The sequence below is a fragment of the Coptis chinensis genome, chromosome 2 (genome assembly GCF_015680905.1).
Source record: "Coptis chinensis isolate HL-2020 chromosome 2, ASM1568090v1, whole genome shotgun sequence".
In the NCBI taxonomy this organism is placed as follows: domain Eukaryota; kingdom Viridiplantae; phylum Streptophyta; class Magnoliopsida; order Ranunculales; family Ranunculaceae; genus Coptis; species Coptis chinensis.
The window spans coordinates 88,787,512-88,809,753 of NC_141457.1; the positions used below are offsets into that span (position 1 = coordinate 88,787,512).

Here is a 22,242-nt window from a genome sequence, read left to right on the forward strand (position 1 = left end):
ATTAATGAATACAAGTCACTATATGATCAAAACATGGGTAAGGCTTTATTATTCACACCCCCGAAATAATTGTTTATTTAGTCCCTCACGTACTCTGCAGTCTCCTCCATGCCCCCAATAATTTGGAAAGACAAAAATTACGTTCAATTATTAGGCAACCCCAATGAAGTTAAACAAAATAAAAAAGAGAGGCCAAAAGTAAGAAAAAAAAAGGATTTCCTGTTTTCTGACAACTTGTATATTTTTCTGTCAGCCGCTTCTAACTAGACCTCATCCGGCGATATCTAAGACTTCCACTCGACTTCAAGCCTCTTATGCAGATTTTGTAACCTCATTGATGGCATTTGCCAAGTATCCTACATTCCCAGTAGTAACTCCCGCCATACTGCAAATTTTATACCATGTGATAAAAGTATAGACTCCATAGAAAAACAGTGTATAAGAATAATATGAATTTGGTTTACCTGATGCGGCCATTACGCGTCATGTAAATGTGGTATTCACTTGTCAAGCGATCCACCTGTTCGGGAGTCATGCCACTATAGCAAAACATCCCAATCTGTTTGAGACAAATAAGATCGTCAGTTTCTTACGGGTGGGTAGGCCTCAAGTATTAGAAATTACTTGAAAAAAATCAGAGATTCATGGTTAGAGAACCAACAGACCTGATTCGTTACATGCTCCCAAGATAGGGGTGAGCCCAGTTTTTCAAGATTTTCCTTCAGTGAAGTTCGCATTCCTATGATACGATCAGCCATTACCTGATTGGATGGAGACATACTTTTAAGAGCTCTTTTCTTTCAAAAAGAAAATTTTCAGAATTTCTTTTTTCAATTTTTTAAGGTCACTCTGAACTTATTATGGTGAGGCGCTCTATTGTACCACGAGGCTATGTGTTCATTTCTTCAAAAGGTTTCAGTTGAGTTGTACCTATTCAAAGTTAACAGACATTAATTGTGAACCACATGCTCGTACAGCAAGAAATTCCTTTAGGGTGTGTTTAATGAAATTACATATCTACTCCTTCTATATCTTGGCCAGGCAAACAAGTACAAATAGACCAAATTCCAAATTAAATCCTTAAAAGGTGAATAGAACAGCTTATGTTCACTGCACTTGAGAAAAAATATCATAGTTAACAATTAAGAATTTAAGATAATATTGTGAACCGCTTAGAACTTAGGGGTTACCTTGACTTCCTTCAGCCACAGGCTCTTTAAGTCCGGACTACTAAGGATGGCTGACACAATAAGAGCACCATGGACAGGCGGGTTACTGTACATAGGTCTGGCAAGCTGTTGCAATTGACTCTTCACAGCAACCGCTTGTTTTTCATCTTCACAAAGGACACTGCAAAATAAAAGGAGCTCATTGTTAGAAAGCATGACAAAAATCTCCTCCATTGGTAATAATCAAAATGAGATGAAGCAGCCTATCATTATCCAGACTTCAGACATCAACATATCATTTTAGGGGTTGTTTGTTTTTTGGTTTTTCAGCGTTCAGAGGCGCTGAAACATAAGTTTTCAGCGTTCAGCGTTCTCAAAAGTTGTTTGTTTTCCAAATTGTCTTAAGCGTTCAGCGCCAAAATCGTCTTCAGCGTTCCGCGGTCTCACAGCTGCTGAATGCTAAAATGAGAAACGTGAAGCACTTGTTTCCTCTCTTGCCCCTAATCAACCGCCACTCCTTCTCTCCAACGGATTACTAGTCATGAAGAAACAAAGAACACCAACCTGCCAACAAAATCTCCATTGATCTCCTCAAAACCACTTCCTTCAACAATCCATAGACCCCCACATCTCAAAAACCCAAAACCCATTTCCATAACTTCTTCATTTAACAACTCACTTGACTGAAATATATGTAGTGATAGGTGTTTGTAGATAGAGAGAACAGATGAAAAACAGAAATGCCGCATCTATGTAATGTGCTCTCTACCCAAATAAGAATGGAAATTCAGATGGGCATGGCTACATGAGTGGGCCTCAGACCATTCGCCTTATGACTGACCTGCTTGGTTCATCTTACAGTTCTTGGTGTTCTTGTTTTTGCAAACTATTTGTTGGATTAAGAAACGCTGTAAGTGACCCTTTTTTTCAGCTCTGTTTCTTGTTGCATTTATCTATGTTTACTTAATTACTTATATGCCATACGAGGATCAGTAATTGGGAATATTACTGAAGGTTTGGTCCTTGGTCTAATTTATTAGAGGTTATTGGTACCCAATTTTCTGCTATAGGTGGGTTAGTTCGGAAGAAACGTTGAACTCAGGCTTTCATTCAAAATTTCTGATCATACATTTATTTTTTAGTAGATAATGCACATGTTTATAGCAAGGCCCAAAATATCGAATTCGGTGAATATTTTGGTGTACTAAAAAACCGATATATATCAAAAATATCTCTTTTTTTTGTTGACCAGTCAAAATTTTGTTTTGTATATCGATATATCGAAATATCGTCGATTATATCAGAAATATCGTCGATATATCGGTCAAAGTCAACAATATCAGTCAAAGGCAACAATTTATATCGGATATATCGAATATATCGGTCGATATATATCGTTATATCGGAAATTCCGATATATATCGGGAAAAAAAGGGTTCAATATTCGGTGGATATATATCGGATATATCGATGTTGGTGTACCAAAAAAACGCTATTTATCGGCTATATATCGGATATATCGGCAATATTTTGGGCCTTAGTTTATAGTTTAATACTTAATTTCACTTTTTGATTGCAGAAGGTCTATAGTTAGAATTTGAATGGAAAACATCAAAATTATTCTTCTATGACTCCACTCTTTAATCAAGAATGTTAAGAGATGAACGCTCTTTTGGTTTCCCCCCTGAAAATTTATGAAAATTTTATGCTTTAGAACAGAGGTAAAAACTAAACTGATTCAAAAGCACCGATCTTGCACCGAGTTTGAATCATACATTTGGACCCGAGGTAAAATTGATAACAAGGGTAAAATTGTCTAAATGATTTATATTCAAAGATTCGAGCCAGTGTCATTCGGCGACGAAAACAAACATGTTTTTCGAGTTCAAAGAATCGGCATTTAGCATTCGAAGGTGGGTCATTCAAAGATTTATCATTCAAAGATTCGAGAGGCTCAAAAAACAAACGACCCCTTAGTTTTGGAAGCCAACAAAAGAGTGACTAAAAAGTACGTACTCAGCGTAGGTCTATGCTATTCCAGTTGGTTCGTACATCACTTATATATATTATTTAATTATTCATTCATGTCCTGCAACATGGAGGGAGAGTATGGCCACATACATGCTTCCACAAAAATCCCCTTTAAACCATCCCAACAACATGGAGGGAGAGTATGGCCACATACATGCTTCCACAAAAATCCCCTTTAAACCATCCCAACACTCTCCGAACCCCATCCAAAAAGATAGCTCAAACTCTCTCAAACTTTGAGTTTTGTAGTTATTTTCACTGTGCAAACTGTATTTGCAAAGCAATTAGCAAAACACCACCAAAGACGCAACAAAAACACTGAACAAGAGAAAACTATGACTTCCGAACTATCTTTCTATTTTCTCTCTTTTCATATGCAAACATTATTTCAGCGTGCACAGGATAAACACAACAAAGTAGAGACTAATTTACAATATGCGTAGCCCTGTCCTATACGTCTAAACTATCCATGCAAAGGCCGCAGCCCAATTTTTCGCAATCTCAATCCCAATGTTAAACTTAAATTGAAATCCATATGTCCCAAGAAAAAACTCACAGAAGAACACGTTGGACCATGGTCGTTCTCATAAACAATGTGAAGACCTCATAAAGAAGTCAATACGATTTAACAGTAATGAGAAACGTATAATTTAGTAGATGAACTCAAGACTCGATATATTATTGCAGATATACCTGAGACATCCAACTCTTTGGCCATAAAGTCCCATGTTCTTTGCATAAGATTGGGCACATCCGATCAAATGGCCATCCTCGAGAAAAATCCTGATGGATTTTGCATCCCTCTCAGGATCGCCACTTGCAAAACCTTGATATGCCATGTCAAAGAAGGGGAAATGGCCTTTCACCTGAAATTAACAGCATACAGTATATGTGTATAAACCACAGTTTCCTCTCACTCTTAAGAAAAAAGACATAAAAACGAGTATGAGTCATGTTCCGCTGGCATGCCCTACCTTAAACTGATATGAAATCTCTCTCCATTGCTCCTCTGTAGGATCCACTCCAGTTGGATTGTGAGCACATGCGTGAAGCAAAAAGAAAGAGCCATTCGGAGAATTCTTTTTACAGAAGATATAGGAGAACAAATCAAAGGAGAAATTATCAAATGGGAGAATTTTCAATAGAATGTAAAGTAGGTGGTTATTATATATGTTTTATGTACCTTAACATCATCCATCAATGCAGCAAAATCTAGCCCTTTTGTCTCAGGATGGTAGTAATGGAAGACCCTCTGAGGCACATTAGCATCTCTCCAAATGTTATGATGACTAAGACAATGCATCAGTTAGAATCTTGAATAGGTCACAGATAGGCCAAAGAATATCAGGTGCAATATTAAGGTCTTCAATCACATTTGGCAAGGAGTGCGCCTCTCCCTAGGTTTGCACATGATTATTCTTGAAAAATGCTTACTTACAGCTAAATTACTATCATAAACATCTTTTGGTATTTACAAACCTTTAACAATGTACATGCAGTATAACTGTATAAGCCAAGTACATCAAGTTTTTCAGGCACTCACTTTGACCAGGTTGGCACAGGTATATAAATTTGTGACTCAGGCCGGAAGCGCTTCTGAAAATCTGCAAAAAGTCGGCAAGCACCAGTCCCAGAAAGAGCTTGCACGGCTGCAATTCGTTTGTCTTTGATAAAATCAGAATTCTCTCCATATGCTAGCTTCAATGTTTCTTCAACCATTTTCACACTTCCTCCCATGGGAAGATACTCCCTGTTACAAACAGTAACAAATGCATCAGAGTATTGTTACATGTCATCCCTTCATCTTTTTCTTTCCATTTATGTATTTAATCTCTATTTTCCTAATTAAATCACAATAATTATATTCTAAATTTCACATTCCATTTCAGTCAAGATTCCAAAGGCATCAACTAAGAACACAACTAATAAGACTCACCATACATGCATTTAAAAACCACAAAGCAAGTCAAAATGAGATAACAATTTCAAATCCTTGTCTAAAATCTAAGTTTGGGGTTGTACAAAAAAAACTGCTTACAAGCTAATTCCAACAACCCCAAATGGTTTAATTAACAATCAAATAACACAATCCACTTTCCAATTATAGATCAATAACCAAAAAAAAAAAAAAATGATCTCACTTACATATTCTGATTTCCAGCAATCCTTCTTTCAGCTTCTCTAACACATTCAAGAACAACTGGTTTTCCATTATCATCTCTATAAGCACCCTTTCAAATAATAAAAAAAACACCCAATCTCAAAAAAAAAAAAAAAAAAAAAAAAAAAAAAAAAGAGATCTAATATACAAAAAAAACACAAACTTCTCGCCCAAGCTAGCCAGAAAACTTACAACTCCAACATTAACTTTATCTGGACTAGGATCAGCTAAAAAAGCTTCAGAGACACCAAGAATTGGATCTTTAGCAGCTGGTTGAATACCTTGCCACCATGATGACATCAACCTTGTTCCAAGTTTTGAGGTTTGGTCAATAATTATTCTTTGGTTATTAGTTGCTAGTCTCGATGCCATCCCTTTTTAGTGTTTGTTTGTTTTTCGAGTTTTGAGGAGAAGACAGTTTGAGAGAGAAGAAAAGAAATGAAAAAGTCCTAGTTGTGATGCTGCCACCTGATTCTTGTTTTCGCAACTTGGAAGTGAAGATAGATAGATAGAATGGTCCCCGGAATAAATGCGATAAAGTACTGTTCCCCAATTCTCATTTGCCGCGTAGCAGTTTTTTGGTGAACGTTTCTAGGACCAGTTCATGGGCTTGGGCCTTTGATCTATAATATTTGGTCAACTTTGGCAGTCAAAATTCAAATTCAATCATGAATCCTATCAGTTGGTCACCTTTTTTTTAGGCTAAGTCGTTCTTAATACCAATTCAACTCAGCTCTTACTATTTTTTTCTTTCGATAAACTCTCAGCCCTTATTATAAATTTATAATAAGGAAGGTATATAACAGAATTATATGGTTTGGATCTTACGTAGATAAATCATAGAATACAATCTCCTTTGAAAAAGTGTTTTTAGTCCAAGCTGAGGCCCGAGGTATTCGACTTTCTTAAGTTCATACAATAAATTATTAAACAACCCTTTTGTTTTTTTATTCTTTGTATAATTGTATCTATCAGTCTTTCACTTCCTGTTTGAAGATTTAATTGGGACGACAGCTGAAAACGATAAGAGAATTGTTTTTTTACGTGTATATATATTAGAGTATATTTAGGTGGTGGTAGTATTTCTTTTAAATTTAAAGGCAAAATTTGAAAAAATTGGACACAAATTTTGACCAATTCTAAATGGTCGCAAATATCGACTGCAAATTTGATTGTAGGGTCTACCACACGCACTATGCCACGCGCAAATACTACTGTCGCACGAGGTTGAAAAAAGTGAAAAAAAAAAATCACGCGACATTCCCAATATAGCACCCAAATTGAAAAAGTAAAAAAAAAAAAAAAAACTCACGCGACATTAGGAGTGGCGCGTGACAGTACCACTGGCACGGTGTACTAGTCAAAGTCAAAACAAAATGGGAGAGATATTTGCAATGATGCGCAACATTACCACTGTCGCTCTGCATCCGCATCCCAAATCCCAAATTTGTGAACAATAATGCGGCTAGACAGGTTATAACACCCCGTGTTTTTATTCGTTTAATTTCCTAATAATAATATTAATAGATAATAGATTAAATAAAATAGGATAAGTGTTAGTGGAAATAGGAGACGTGGGTTTATGGGATAAACCTTCTTCCCTATTTCGGGGGTTTTGTTTTTAACAAAAAGAAAACATAATAGAGTTTTCTCACGAGAGTTCTGGGGGAAAAACACAGCGATAGTTTTACACAGAAAAATGGGATCTTGCTGAAAGAAGAAAAGGAAAAGTTTTTCTGGTAGCTGGATGATAATCGGAGAGCGCTACAGGTGAGTAGAGTTTATCTCTCACCACTACTAAAACTATAATTTTTGTCTGTTTAGATTACGAATTTACTGTCCAAGCTTTATGGGTGTTAAGGGCAGTTAAAGCCCAATAGATAGAAATCGTCACTGTTCTTTGTTTTCTCTGTTTTGAACTCATTTTCTTTATTGTGGCTTGGAAAGTTGTGGATTGACGTCGGGGGTTACAGGTTGAGGTTGTATTCTTGTTGTTTGGGTGAGGTTGTTAACACTTGAAGGTGCGTTAATGGGGCGCGAGGTTGAAATACTGTGATACTGCGGGGGCGTTTTTATTTCATTTTGAATTGGTAGTTTGTGTTATTATTGTTGGTTGATGTGGGGGATTAAATATTTGATGTCGGTTTGGTGGGTTGAGTGCTGTTGGGGGCGGTTTGAAGCTCGGAAAATTCATCAATGGCGGCGGCCAGTAACGCCCAGTTTTCCTTTAAAACTTTGGTGTTGTTTAGTTGGTTTTGATGGTGTTTTGAATGGAGTTTGGTTGTTGAAGGTTGGATTTGGTGGGGGCTGTCGATTGGAGCTTGGAACAAGCTTTAATGGCGGTCCGAAATTGTAGATCTAGTTTTGAGGATTGGTTATCGAGTTAGTGAATGGGGGTTTTGCTTTTGTTAATGTGATAGGGTTTGTAACAAGGATTAAAACCGTGGGGTTGTATTGGGTGGTCGAGTGGAGGTCGACGGTGGTCGATTTGGTGGCTGCAGAAGAGAAGAAGATGAACAGTGAATTTCGGTTGGGCCTTGGGCCGAAATTGGTTTGGTTTGGGCCGGTTTCAGTTTTGGACTTTAGGCCGAGTTTTAGTTTTGAGTTGGGCCGGTTTTAAGTTATTTTGTGGGCCGGTTTTATAAATCCAAATGGGTCAGGTTATGATTTATGAACAGTAAGTTTAGATTGGGCTTGGGCCGAATCAGGCAAGTGGGCTTGAGTGATTTTTGGATATTCACTCATGGGTTTTTGTATTAGACTTTGGCCTTTGACTTTGGGCTTTTGGAGTTTAGGCATGGTTGACCAAGGTTGGCTGTTGACCAGAGTTGACTTTGACTTTGACCAGGGTTGACTTTGACCAGTTGACCCAAAAGTTGACTTTTTCCTAAAATTATGATTAGGTCTATTAGGATAAGTCTAGGACTACTAGCATGTTTGACTTAGGCTAGGACCTTTATAAATATACTTGTGTACGTGTATTTACTGCTTTGTGATTTGTCAATCTTTTACGATACACAACGTTATGACACTTATACATTCATGAAATTAATAACGCGTAAACCAAAAATAATTGAATCAAGATATTCCTACGTTCTCCTCAAATAATTTATGCAATAAAGTCAATAATCGCGTAAAACAAAACTTACCGCACCCTTTTAGAACTCTCCACTCAAGTTTTGGAATTTGATTTATGACCGATGAAGTCATATGTTAGGTGGGCATTTATTGAATGTGCCATAAATGGCCCGTTAGTGTTATATAAGGGTATTCATTGAATGTGCCATGAATGACCCGGTATTCATTGAATGTGCCATGAATGATCGATTGTGGGGGCCTCTAAAGAGGAACTAAGGTATTCGCCTTTGGGTTAGTTGTATTCCTTGAGTGTCACGGGGAATGTAGGATTGGGTATTCCTTGAATGTGGCAGAATGACCCGGGGCATTCATTGAATGTGCCATGAATGACCCGTTAGTAATATGATAGGTATTCATTGAATGTGGCGGGGAATGACCTAAGGTATTCATTGAATGTGCCATGAATGACCTCGAAGTTTTGTGCCCAAAGAGAGGCCGTGAAATATGTGTATGAAAGCCCGAGATGGCTATGATATTGTGGTATTCGGTGGGAGAGAGGCACGAGGAATGTGTGATTTGGCAAATGTGTGGAGTGCAAATCGTGGAGTAGGCACTAAAGGGTGGGTGTATAAGAAAAGTAATTGATTAATTGACAAGAGAAATTGATTTGTTTATACGAGCGTGCTTGGGTTTACCTTTGAATACATGTAGAATATCTACATATGTTATATATACAAGTTCTAACTTTCTTTTGCAGGAGGGTAGGACTTAATAATATTTTGTGCAGGGACGCGGTCCTACCCTTATACAGCGGCGGACATCGGTAAGTGTAATTCAATTATTTTAGATATTAAAAGGAGTTATTAGAATGAGTTAATAAAATGGAAGTAAATAAAAAGGGAAGTTTTGCTTGGGAAGAAACTATGCCGGTTGAGATGACGGAATTACTTGTCTTCCAAGCTGAGAATGGTTAGGTTATGATAGATTTAAAGTGTTAGTTGGATAAGTAAAGTTTGAAATGTTTATATGTATTTAGTCTACTCATACCAACAAATTCAATTTGCTGACCCATGTTTGCTTTGTTTTGGCAACGTGGGTGTGTTCTTGGGAACATAGGTGGAAGGCAGTGGAACCGCGGCGTGTGATTGGGATTCTTGCCTGGAGCAGTCTATTAGTTTTCGTTTAGGTCTGATTATTTATTGGAAGAATGTAATAACGTAGTTTACTTTTTCATGGCATGAGAACATGGTAGTGAGGAAATTTTATTTATGAGAGTTTGGTTGATATTTTATTGGGACGGAAGATAGATTTTTATAAAGTAATAAAGAGAATTTTGAAGATTGAATTTGTGGTTAAGATTGTTTATGATGTGGGTTATAGGTTTTGACATGTGTTGCATCTACCCTGTCATAGCCTGGGTTTTTAGACAATTGAACCAAGTGATGTTTGAGATATTTATATTTCAAATATTCATTTTTTTTAATTGTTTAGAAATTCGGGCTGTGACACAGGTGATACGACCGAATTTGCTTCCACTTAGAGTTGGATTTCCGCAAAATTTTGAGTTTTGGAAGCAAATTTGAAAAATTTGAGAGGTTATACTACCACCTAGAAATCCTCTCAGAGTATATCTAGATGGTGGTAGTGTACTCTTCAAATTTGAAGAAAAAATTTGGAGAATCTGGTCACAAATTTCGACCAACTCTAGGTGGTCGCAAATTTCATTAGCAAAAACACAACCCACACGATATTACCACTATTGCGCAACAGTTGGAATGTCACATGTACAATTCCAAAACAACCCACGCGACATTAGAAGTGGCACGCAACCATTCCAAAAGTTAAAAAAAAAAACCCCCCACGCGACATTAGGAGTGGCACGCAACCATTCCAAAAGTTTAAAAAAAAAACCCCACGCGACATTAGTAGTGGCGCGCGATTATACCACTGGCACATGGTGTTGGTCAAAGTAAAAAAAAATTGGTGCGATATTTGCAATGTCGCTCCGCATCCGCATCCAAATTGTCAAATTTGCGAACAAGAATGCGAACGAACATGTGATGCGACCGAATTTGAAGCCATCTATAGTTGAAATTCCGAAAAATTTCTTCAAATTTGAAGATTTTGACAGGTTATACTACCCCTAGAGATGCTTTTAGGCACCAATTCATCATAACACATATGTGTAGAAATTGTATGTCTAATCACGCCCAGTGCCCCAGTGCACGGCAGTTAGGGGTGTTCATAAAAAACTGGAAACCGAGAAACCGAACCGAACTGGCCAATATTTTCGGTTCTTTGTAGACCCGGTTCGGTTCTCGGTTCTTAAAATTGAAAACCGAATGGGTCGATGCGGTTCTCGGTTTCATACCTCAGTTAACCGGTACAAACCGAACCGAACTGTATTTAGTTCTTTACCCTAAGTTTTATACGTACAACAATTGGATTAGATCTACTATTCTAATCCTTCTCCACCAAAAGAGGCTTCAGCAGTTCAGCTCACCTTCTCCATCTCCACTCTCCATCATCACCTAGTACTTAGCTATATAGATGTTGGTCAAAGTGTCAAACTTCCGAGACTGCTAGACAGTTTCTTCATGCAACTACTAGTTGGAAGCTGGAAGAAGCTATTCAGTTGTTTTATGTGAAGGGAAGGATGGAGGTGAAGTGAGGGCTCCTTTACCAGTGAAGCGAGATATTTTATATGATGATCCTATGTTGTATAGAGCTGCGAGGATGGGATATTCATCAAACTAGCCAAGTTCGTTGGTTGCATTTCGAAATTTTAATGAGGAGATGAGACGCGTCCCGAGTCCGGGGAGACTGGGCAAAGTGCCGAACCTTCAATTGATAATCTTGCATCTCTGTATCGTCCACCTTTTGCCTTAATGCATCACAATATTAAAATGAGAAATACAAACGTAGGTGTGCCTTTGTATGTTTGCAATTCAATTCAATTTTTTTTTTTTTTTTTTAAATAATTTGATGTGAAATTTTGAATTGGTTTTATTTTTTCAGGAATAAAGGTTTGATACAGAGGAAATTGCCAAAGATTTGGATGGGACTAGAAGAAACTTAATGAGATCTATAAAAGTTGTAGATGAGATTGTGTTTAGAATTGAGTTGTGAGGAATTTGGAATTGTAAAATTTTATTGGAATTGTGTAATTGAAATGTGGATTAATTCTTAAATTGACGTTATAAAATGTGGCCTTTGTTCATTTTTCAATTCTATAAATGTTTTTGAATTGGAATACTAGTTTTGCTATTTGTGGATATTCATGTTACTCTTGAAATCTGATTTACAGTATTGAGTTTTTACATTTGTTCCAATAGATCAATTTATCGAATTTTATTGGACTATGTTTTATGTTCATATGATTCTTGCTGTTTTTATTTTAACAAATTCATTCTAAGGTGTGATTCTTTAGTGATGGGGCATGTTGGAATGTTGGAGTAGGTAAACATACTGAACCAAAGGAGTGTAGTACTACGTAATGACAACGGCAGAACGTTAGCTGCTGATCAGTAAGTCATCTTTCATACTATGATGATAGTGTGTGTGTGATCCATATACACGTCTAGACTATTAGGAACTGAGATTTGGTAAGGAGGTTACTACCGCTAGTTATTTAACCAACACTGGATTGTTTCAGGAAGAAGCAACAGGATCTCTTAATGTCATGAGATCAAAGGAAGCTGCTTCTGCACAGGACAAGTGGCTTCTTGTAAACCTTCAGTCTCCTAAAGAGTTCAGCTCCCATATGCTGAATCGTGATACATGGGCAAATGAAGCTGTGGCTCAAACTATTAGTACAAATTTCATCTTTTGGCAGGTGTATGAAGAGTCTACTCAAGGCAGGAAGGTATGCACTTACTACAAGTTGGAATCTTTCCCTGTGAGATGCGTTCATGGAGTGGAATGGTTCAGCCAGATAGTTTACTGGAGGACCTACTACCATTCATGGACAGTGCCCCCAAAGACAATCATGCAATTCCTGGTGCACAAAATTGTCTTGATTATGCTAGTAACTTGACTTTTGAGGAGTCTGGCCTGACAAGCTCAATGATTTCTGTGACGTGGGAATGATGGTGTTTTATAAGTTTGTCTTAAGCAGTTAAACCTGCCAGAGTACAGGGGAGAATTGTGTTACATAAATTTTCTTAAAAAAAAAGCTATATAGCTCATTGCCATTTAACCTTTGTTGGTCAAGCGTGTAGACAAGAGGATGAGTATATTATATTGGTCGCACTTCACATTCACCAAAACAAAGCTCAAAGTTCTAGCTTCTAAGCTAGTTGAACTGTTGAAGAGTTAAACAAAGTGTATTAGCACAAAATTTTATACTACGTCAATTGTACAAGCATATGGGCATAAAAGTCTTGAGCTGGTAAATTTATAGTCCCACGTCGCACATACTAGAAACAATAATAACATTACAAGTTTATAAATATATGGGCTTGGTTTGTTAACCAAATATTGGGCTTGGTGCAAATCAGGTTTTATGTCAGTAAATAAGTAATTTTGGAAAAGGGGCTAAGCATTGGTTTTTTAACCGAACCGAACCGTAAGTTTGGTCTGCACCCGGTTTTTGTGATCTATCGGTTTGTTCACGGTTTTATTTCTTAGGAACCGAGTACTACCGGTTCGGCTCAAGATTTTATCTAAAACCGGACCGAACCGAACTGTGAACACCCCTAACAGCAGTACACTAGTATATTTCGGAACAAATTATGAAATTTATATATGTAGACACTTTTCATGAGATTTTGAAATATCTCCTGAATATTTACGACATGTGCAGGTTTTAAAGAGGGAAAAATTGGCAGCGACTCAAAAGTAGAAAAATAAGCAGAAGCAGAAGGAAAAGTCTCAAAAACTTCTCGCAACCCTCATTGAATTCTCTGTTGACATTCACGTGTTACGTTCAACAAACTGTAAGTAATATTTTTCATTCAAGTACTTATTTTTTTTTCTTTTTCCTCGTAATACTTGAATTGAATACATTGTGTTTTTTTAGCTTGTATGTGTTTTTATAAGAAGTTGTTTTAATGTATGAATGTGTTTGTAGAAATGCTTATAAGACATTTTTTTTTATAAGAAATACATACACCCAATGACTTATGTAGGAATGGGGTCGTTCCATAATGGGAACAGTAGAATGAGTATTTCTTCTTTGTTGAATTTACAGGTTTGAACCTGTCTGTTATTCCCCATCGCGTTAACTTGACTAAATTTACATGAGGTTCGTGTCTCGACTTTTTAACCACCAGACCAAAACCATAGAGCAGAAAATCATGTCCCTTCTCCAAGAATCAACTAAATTTGATCATCTCATTCAAATCCATGCTTACATCGCCAAAACTTCTCTTAGTGAAAATAATTTCATTTTAGCTAAGCTATTGCGCCAAATATTTTATTGTTAGTCGCTTAAGAACTTGCAATATGCACGGTCTATTTTTGATGAAATTCAGTCTCCAGATACTTTTATATAGAATACTATGATTCCAGCTTACTTAAATGTCCCAAACCCCCAAGAGTCTTTGTCACTTTTCTTCCAAATGCGGCTTCGAGATGGTATTGTTGTTGATAGTTTCAGCCTTTCTTTGGTTCTTCAAGCGTGTGGGAGATCTGTAGATTATACAAGTGGTAGAAGGGTACACACCCATGTTGTTAAACTTGGATTTGCTTCAAATTTGTTTGTGCAAACGGCTCTTATTGAGATGTATGTGAAGCTTGGTACTGTTGACGTTGCAAAAAATATTTTGGATGAAATGGATCAACCGGACATGGTTTCATATAATGTCTTGCTGGCTGAGTGTGTTCGAATTGAGAAAGTTGATTTAGCTCATCAGTTATTTGATAAGATGCCAGCTAGGGATTTGGTTTCTTGGAATACCATGATTCATGGATTTGCAACATGCGGTGATGTGGGTACTGCTAGGCAATTGTTCGATATGAATTCTGAGAGAGACTTGGTTTCTTGGAGCTCGATGATTGCAGGCTATGCCAAAAGCAGGCAATCTAATGAAGCATTAATACTATTTCATGATATGCAGTCAGCCAATGCGAGACCTGATAGAGTGACCATGGTTAGTGTGTTGTTTGCCTGTGGCGACTTGGGTGCATTAGGAATGGGTAAGATTGTCCATGAATACATAGATAGAAATAAAGTTGAGATTGACGTGAAACTTGGGACTTCTCTTGTGGACATGTATGCAAAGTGTGGGGATATAGGTATGGGTGTGAAAGATGTCTTCTTCACTTGGAGTGCTGTGATTATAGGACTTGCTAATCATGGATTTGGGGAACATGCACTTGATCACTTCGTCAAGATGATTTCTGGAAGAATTAAACCCAATGATATCACCTTTATTGGTGTGTTAAGTGCATGCAGCCATGTTGGTCTTGTTGATAGGGGTTGGACACACTTCACATCAATGAACGATAAATATGTTGTCACTCCTAAGATTGAGCACTATGGATGCATGGTTGATCTGTCGGGTCGAATGGCACACCTCAGAGAGGCAAGAAAGCTTATTAGAAATATGCCCTTTGCTCTTGATGCCATTGTTTGGCGGACCTTCCTTAGTGCATGTAAAATTCACAAGAACATGGAATTAGCAGAAGAGGATATTGTTAATCTTCTTGAACTAGAACCTCATATGGATGGAAACTATGTGCTATTGTCAAATATGTATGCTCAATAGCTCATGAAAGAAATGGGATGATGTTGTGAATGTTAGGAGGAGGATGAGAGATAAAAACATTCATAAGATTCCTGGGAGTAGTTCTATCGAAGTTGATAATGTGGTTTATGAGTTCATTGCAGGTGATAGGTCACACCCCAAGTCAAAGGAGATATATGAAATGTTGGCTGAGATGATTGATCGGTTGTATATCGTGGGATACAAACCATTGATATTTTCAGTACTGCAAGATATGAATGATAAAGCAAAAGAACATGCATTGGCTTATCACAGTGAGAAGCTGGCATTTGCTTTTGGACTTTTGAGCACTGCTCCTGGGTTTCCAATTCGAATTGTAAAGAATCTCCGAGTCTGTGAAGATTGCCATTTGACCTTCAAACTTTTATCTGTCATCTATGAACGGGAGATAATTGTTAGGGATCGTAACCGCTTTCATCATTTCGTTGGAGGGTCTTGCACTTGTAGGGACTTTTGGTAATACCCACTTGCATGTTAATTGCATTTGCATTCCCCCATAATTCTTTACATCTAGCTGCAGCCTAGAATGTAGCTATTGGTGTGTGCTGGCCTGCTGGACCTACATCTAATGTCTGAGTTGAGCATGCTTTATACCATCAAGGATGGGGTGTGCAATATATTTCTTAACCTTTATAGGAAATGATAGTTGAAAGCTATGTAAAATATCGTGCTAACGGCACCGACAGCACAAAACAGGTAATACACCGTCTGAGAATCTTTTTTTGTTCTTTTTTAATAGTTAGAACGTTTTCTGCGAATTCTTTCTCTGAGGATCATGTTCAAGCCAGCTTTGGTAGTTTAAGCACTTTCTTAGGAGCATATGATATGGATGGTCCTATGAGTCAACCTCTTTAACAACTTCAGGTTTTGAGACACAACTATGATTCGTTTATCGTTGTCATTCTTAATAATACTGTTATTGTTTCTATTGCTCGTGCTACTTGATGGATCCTGCAGTAAATTTAGTTAAAGGCTTCTGAACACCGAGGTGGTGGTTATGAGATGGCTCATCCGCAATGTTCTAGAAGTCAGACTTCTTTATTTTGTTAATAAGATTGCTAAACTCCATTTTTCCTGGACCTTCATCAAAGTTTGTCTTCCTTTATACTACAACTTAATTTTTACAGTCATTTATGCGATATTACTAGTTGGAAAAGAATTTAGCAATCCCCGGTCATTTTGTTTTTGGTTTTCGTTCTATATAAATGGTTAAGAGCATGTTGTTTCGATCAAGATGGGTAGAAAACAGGGGTTATATTATAGGTGGGAGGGCAGAAAAATGGTTTCTGGTTGGGATACTTATCTATCTGTTAGAACTTCCATGGGCTTTTGACTGTGATCTTTGGTCAGAAAGTTACTTGTCTTTTGATTGATTGTTGTTTGATTCTGAAAATGAGCTCTAGTTTGTGAATTATGAATTGTTCCTTTCGGTTGAAGAAGATTGTTTTATTACTATAGCATACAGAAAGATCGCGGTTTTGGGGTGGGCCGGTGGGGCATAAGCACAATTGTGGATGTTTATGTGACGATAGAGATGTTGATCCAGGAATTAAAATTAGTCTGGTTTTTGTTTATTGTTGTTCTCAATGTATCCTAAACAGAGAAAATAGAAAGAGACGGAAAGAGTAAGAGTCCTAGAAATCATGTTAGTTACTAAGAAACTTTCCTCGTGAGTCATGACTGATCAGTATGTTGGCTATGGTGGTATAGCAGTAGACCATAATGGAATTGTGATATTCACATTCACTGGAGGTGGAAACAAAAGATCGGTATTATACCAAGAGCTCATGGCAATTGAAGTTGGTCTACAACTATGTCAACAGCACGGCTTTAACAAGATTTTGGTGTGTTCAGATTCACAAGGGTCTATCCGTATCTTAACAGGCCAGGAGAATGCCCCATGGTACTGCAGCAACCTTCGGGCAGCCATAAAGCACACAGCAGATCAATTGCAGGAGGTAACATACACACGTGTATCGAGAAGTGAACAAGAGTGCTGATCATTTAGCAAGGCTTTCTTTTCATGTTGATGAGAGTTTTATCCTCCTCTCAGTTCTGATTTAGCAAGGCTTTCTTTACATGTTGATGTAAGAGGAGAAGTTTATGTAAGATTATAATCTTCCAATGCACGTAAGGGTCTGCCTAACCCTATTAATCCTTTTCAAAACAAAAAAAAAACTTTCCTCGTGAATGTTCTCCCCAAACAAAATAGAGGGAATTTAGTTATCCCATTGCATGTTTAGAAAAGGGGGTTTGGGGTCCATTTGCCCCCATTAATCACATCTAAAAATCCTTATTTCAGATGAGTGAGTTGCATGGATATGCTTTTCTTGGTGTTTAAGAAGTTCTATTAAATGCATGACATTTTGATAGTTATGTTTTGTATTTCTGTTCCCTGTTTATGTTTTGTCAAAAAATACTTTATTTTATGGCATCCTTAATACAACACTTTTAACAAGTTATGCTTTACTTGATTCTCAGTTCTGATTTTTGAACGAAAGGCCCAATGTTCTTCCTTAGCCTAATTAAGCACACCTTGAGGCTGCCTCCTCATCTCCTTAATCTTCCTCTTGATCAAGCTATTAAAGGAGAGCTCGAGACTCTGTTTTTGGATAAGGTAATTTTAATGATCAATTCATGTTACCTTCATGTTCTTGGAGTTTGCTACTGGCTTAACTAAATCGTGTGTGATTGTTTTGGTGAAAGGTAATCGCAAATTTGGGACTTTGCGTGTCTGTTTACGATATTAGGAATATTGATGGTGGGTTCATATTTCCAGGAGATGGTGCTTCAACGTTTACGGTGTGTATCTACGTCTATTTCTCTGCTTTGTTAGGTTTATTTGTGTTTCCTGTTTTCGTTATGTATAGTTGTTGATGTAAATCAGCTTAGTGAAACTGGTTTATTAGCCTTTCATTATTGATGAAATGAAATTCCTTTAAAAAAGAAGTATAGTAAGATCCGAGGGGTGGGGGGCATCTATATGGAAACTAAGTTGTCTCGATATTAGGTTTGCACACCTTAGCCCACACATGATGTGCTGTCCCTCCTACTGCTTCCTCAACAAGGCACTGAGGAAAGTGATACGACCCAAGTACAACAAGTTACCTGAACATAAGGCATAAGCAATCATATTTTTGAAACTCGAGTCTCCCAAGGGTAAAGTTCTCGGGTACCCACTTGAGTAAAGCCCCCTTCATTTCTAGGGTAATATGTTGTATATCCTCTCCTTGCTAAAAAAATATTTAAATAATTGTGTCTTTCCACAAGACTCAAGAAATTCCTACTAAGTTTTTTTTTTTTTTTTTTTAGCTTACTTTTGTACATGTACTCTACGGCAGGTAAATTTTAGGTTGATTATGTTTCGTCCATTTGTCGGAGAAGTTCTTTCGGGAGAGGTTGAAGAATCTGATGCTAAGGGATTACGTTGTATGTTCTACAAGATCTTTCACTTGTTTCATTTGGAGTTTGTGGTAGACTCTCTCACGCACACCACACACATGTATAGTGTTTCCTTTCATTTTGTCTAGTTTTTCCAAATATCAAAGGGAAGTACTAGATAAAAGATATTATGACTTAAAATAAAGTTTGTAAACTTTCTTGAAAATACAATACTTGAAAAAGCAATTGGATAAACAATATAACAATTTCATGGCCACCATTGAGAGAATGGAGTATGCTTTATAGAGAAGCCTTAAAACATCTTTTTCTCAGCGAGACTGACATATTTCTCCCTCTCTTGCAACTTGCATATGTTTTTTTAATAGACACCATTGAGAGAACGCAGTGTGCTTTATCCACATTTTGCTTAAGTTTATATTAGTTTGGTTTTTAGGTTCTAGTTGGCCGATCCAATGGGTCTTTGTAGTATTGTTATATCAGGGCACTCTATATTCTTCAAGGTCGGGGAACTGCCCTAGTTTGTTCCCCTTTTCGCATTTTTCACATTAAAAAGATTGTAAATACTACTAAAACCTATAAATGATAAACATTTCGATATATAAGTATTGATATGGATTTTCTTTGGAGGATCTTGGCGATAACTTCCATGGTACCATATGTGTTGCAGAGAGCTTATAGTTTGAAATTTTGCATTATACATATTTATACAAATAGCGTGCTTTCGGAGAAGACACATTTCAAGTAGTTGTGAAGACTCATGTACATGCCAATTTTATAACTTTGAGCTTCTTTTTTATGTGTTTGCTCAAAGATCTTGAAGGCGGTAGTAAACTTTTTTCTGCTAAAAATTGAGTCACGTCCATAACAATAGCTAATTCTCATTGTAAACATTTTCATAGTAGAAAATGGCTTTCTTGTTGCTGAATATTGTAGTTGAGTTTTCTCTTTGCATGAAGTTTAGGCAATTTTTCACTCAATGGTGCAATTTTCTTTTCATGTCTAATCTTGAGTTTTCTTGACCTTTAAATTATTTTAACGCCTTAGAATGAGACTCTTTTAGTTGAATATGTTGTATTTGAATTTCTTAATGAATAGTTTTCATCTATGCATATTTACATTCTGATAGTTCAGTGACTTCATTTTATGGCAGTGTCTCTTGGTTTCTTCAAAGACATAACTTTACCTGCCCATCTTTTGCCCAATCCATCCAAATTGTAAGGACCACTGCAACTTGAAGTTCAGTTGATTTTGCAATACAATTTCGTTTATGGTCTGTTACAAAATCTTGCAAAAAAAAAAAAAAAAAAAAAAAAAAAAAATACATTTAATATGCATATGCATGCTCTTCTGAAAAATGCAGTGGTGAAGATGGCAAATGGACTTGGGATTTTAATGGTACTGAGCTTCCTATAGAAAAGGAAGATGAGGTCTGAATTATGTGTTGTTTTCTCTGAAATTGAAATTTAATTTACCAGAATATGGAAAGGAGTGTGCATTAACTTATGTGGCACAATTGCAGATTCGCTTCAAAGTCAATAGCATTAGATACCCTCCCATCCCAGTTGAACAAGAAAAAGATGCGAAGCCATTTGCTCCTATGGTGATTACAGTAAGTACACAACATTCATATATATGTGAATTACTATTGTACGCTTCTTGTGTTAGCCTAAATGCCTAATACAATATTTTTTGTTTGTCTTTGTATTATTGCTAATGCTTAAAATGGTAATTGCTTGTAAAGATTGTTTCCCTGAAGCTGAATTTACAAAACATAAACAATATTATATTGGAGAAAATAGTGATCATTTTAGAGGAAACAACCCTGCACTTTATACATTATTAGTTTTGACTTATGAGGGACTACCCAAACAAGATTTTACTTTTCACTCTTGCCATTTTTTGGTCAAATATCATTATATCAGAATTCAACCCCCCCCCCAGAAGCACAAATCTTGAGACAAATGTCTGATCATTGTTACTAACTTACCATCAATAGTCTTATCCTTTGTAGTCGGGTACATGTCACCAATGTACTGTTTCCCCACTCAATACTCAATCAATCATTTTGATGATGCTCAAGTTAGTCTCAGGAGTTCCACAACTCAACCAAGGACTGCATGATTCACTATGACATGCTTATGAAAATAAACTTTTTTCAAACAAAACAACAAACGCGGGGTTCCATTTGTATACTGCGTGAAGCCTTGAAAACTAACCATGTTAACGTGTTTTGGCAGGCGTCAATTGACTTCGATGGTTTAGGCCCCATTTCTTGGTGGGTGTAGGGGTATCTTCACAGAAGGAATTGGGGATTTCTAGTTTGCATCCGGAGGAGCATGTGCTCTGAACTCTGAAGTAGTATGTTCCTCTGTTTTTTTCTTTGTTTCAGTGTATATGCCAATGTAACAACAAATACAAGCAATGAACATTTATTTTCCCTTGAAGGGGAATCATTTGGTTTCTTTGATGGCGTCACTTTGTCTAAAGCTTGCAAATGCTAGTTCTCTTAAAACTATACTACTTTGAAGCTGGCTTACCGCCTCAAGAGAACTTTGGCAAACCTCATCAGAGTGAGGCCGAAAATGTGGCAAAATATCACCAACTAATGACGTTATATGTTGGAATATAGGAAAAGTGATTATCTCGTTCCCTGCGATTTTTTCCTTCATAGTGATGTACAGGCCATTTTTACCAGAAGTAAATAAATAAACAACGCCATACATATTGGAGCTAATATAGGTCTAACAGTTGATAGTTCACGGAAATATAATGCGATAGCAAAGCTTTTTCTCTAAGATGCTAATTATGGCCCAATGCTAGACACAGGAAACCCAAACAACACGTTGTAAGTTTTGATGCATACATCACAGAGAGCATTAGAGGCCCAATGCAAACAGTTTTGAGGGGAAATAACAATTTGTCATTCTTATTAGCCAAAAACAATAACCCAATGCAAATGTGACAATAAAAATAGTTTTTCACTAAGTTACAATGAGGTTAATTACATTGCGGAGATTGGAGCGTTAAATTACATTGTGGAGTACAAAGTGAGGTTAATTTAAGGTGTTTTTGGGTGTTTTGTTAAAATTTTTGGGTTTTGAGGTGGTGGACGGTGGTGGTACAATATGTTGGAGTTATCTCTCACATGCGGAGAAAAAGGAGTTCAGCTTGAGTGGAGAAGCCTAAACGTACACGCGCTCAAATTAGCCTTGCTCAAGGCGCGACCCGCTCCCATACCGTGGACAACTTATAGTGTTTTGAGGGCGCACATGCTCGACATTGGCCTTGCCAAGAGCGCGCCCGTGCCCATGCTTATTTTCGGCAGAATTTCTATTTTTGCGAAACCACGAGTTTGCAATATAAGGTTTGGATTTTTGGCAAAACCCAAGACACGAAAATACACAGAACAGAGAGAGAAAACCCAATCTTGAAAGCAATCAAGATTGAGAGATAATCTTTACAGAGAGACAAACCTGTAAAGAGAGATGAGTGATCTAGTAAGGTGAAAGACTGAAAAGAGCGATTGTAATCTTCCTTCCCACTTTATAAAAGGATTAGCTCTTGTGGAAGTAGCCACCATTGGCCGAACCACGGTATATCTTTGTATTGTGGTATGCTTGTTCTTCTCTTTACATTATTATTTGTTGTTGATAGTTGTTTAAAGAGTTGGGCA

The 22,242-nt window shown here is 37.1% G+C and overlaps 2 protein-coding genes and 1 pseudogene across 5 annotated transcripts; 2 read left to right on the forward strand and 1 right to left on the reverse strand.

The window, feature by feature from the left end:
• Positions 1–23: 23 nt before the first annotated feature.
• ASP1 (aspartate aminotransferase 1) lies at positions 24–5,923 on the reverse strand. Its single transcript, XM_086590475.1, has 10 exons — positions 5,554–5,923; positions 5,346–5,431; positions 4,744–4,950; positions 4,384–4,489; positions 4,175–4,279; positions 3,894–4,066; positions 1,191–1,350; positions 666–761; positions 465–559; positions 24–385 (listed from the first exon to the last, which is right to left on the reverse strand). Exons 1-10 carry the CDS (start codon positions 5,731–5,733, stop codon positions 313–315), a joined length of 1,281 nt encoding a protein of 426 aa, XP_086446601.1. The 5' UTR covers positions 5,734–5,923; the 3' UTR covers positions 24–312.
• A 7,246-nt stretch (positions 5,924–13,169) lies between these two features.
• LOC147518705 (uncharacterized) lies at positions 13,170–21,031 on the forward strand. 4 transcript variants are annotated; one of them, XM_086590477.1, is made up of 9 exons: positions 13,244–13,376; positions 15,907–16,031; positions 17,649–17,784; positions 17,874–17,969; positions 18,509–18,596; positions 19,720–19,783; positions 19,930–19,996; positions 20,089–20,178; positions 20,807–21,031. In XM_086590477.1, exons 3-9 carry the CDS (start codon positions 17,674–17,676, stop codon positions 20,852–20,854), a joined length of 564 nt encoding a protein of 187 aa, XP_086446603.1. In that variant the 5' UTR covers positions 13,244–13,376; positions 15,907–16,031; positions 17,649–17,673; the 3' UTR covers positions 20,855–21,031. The 4 variants fall into 4 exon arrangements, with proteins under 4 accessions (XP_086446602.1, XP_086446603.1, XP_086446604.1 ...); XM_086590476.1 differs by lacking the exon at positions 15,907–16,031 and having other exon boundaries at positions 13,170–13,376; XM_086590478.1 differs by lacking the exons at positions 13,244–13,376; positions 15,907–16,031 and adding an exon at positions 15,749–15,863.
• Positions 13,805–15,762, forward strand: LOC147518706 (pentatricopeptide repeat-containing protein At1g74630 pseudogene; annotated as a pseudogene).
• Positions 21,032–22,242: the final 1,211 nt, after the last annotated feature.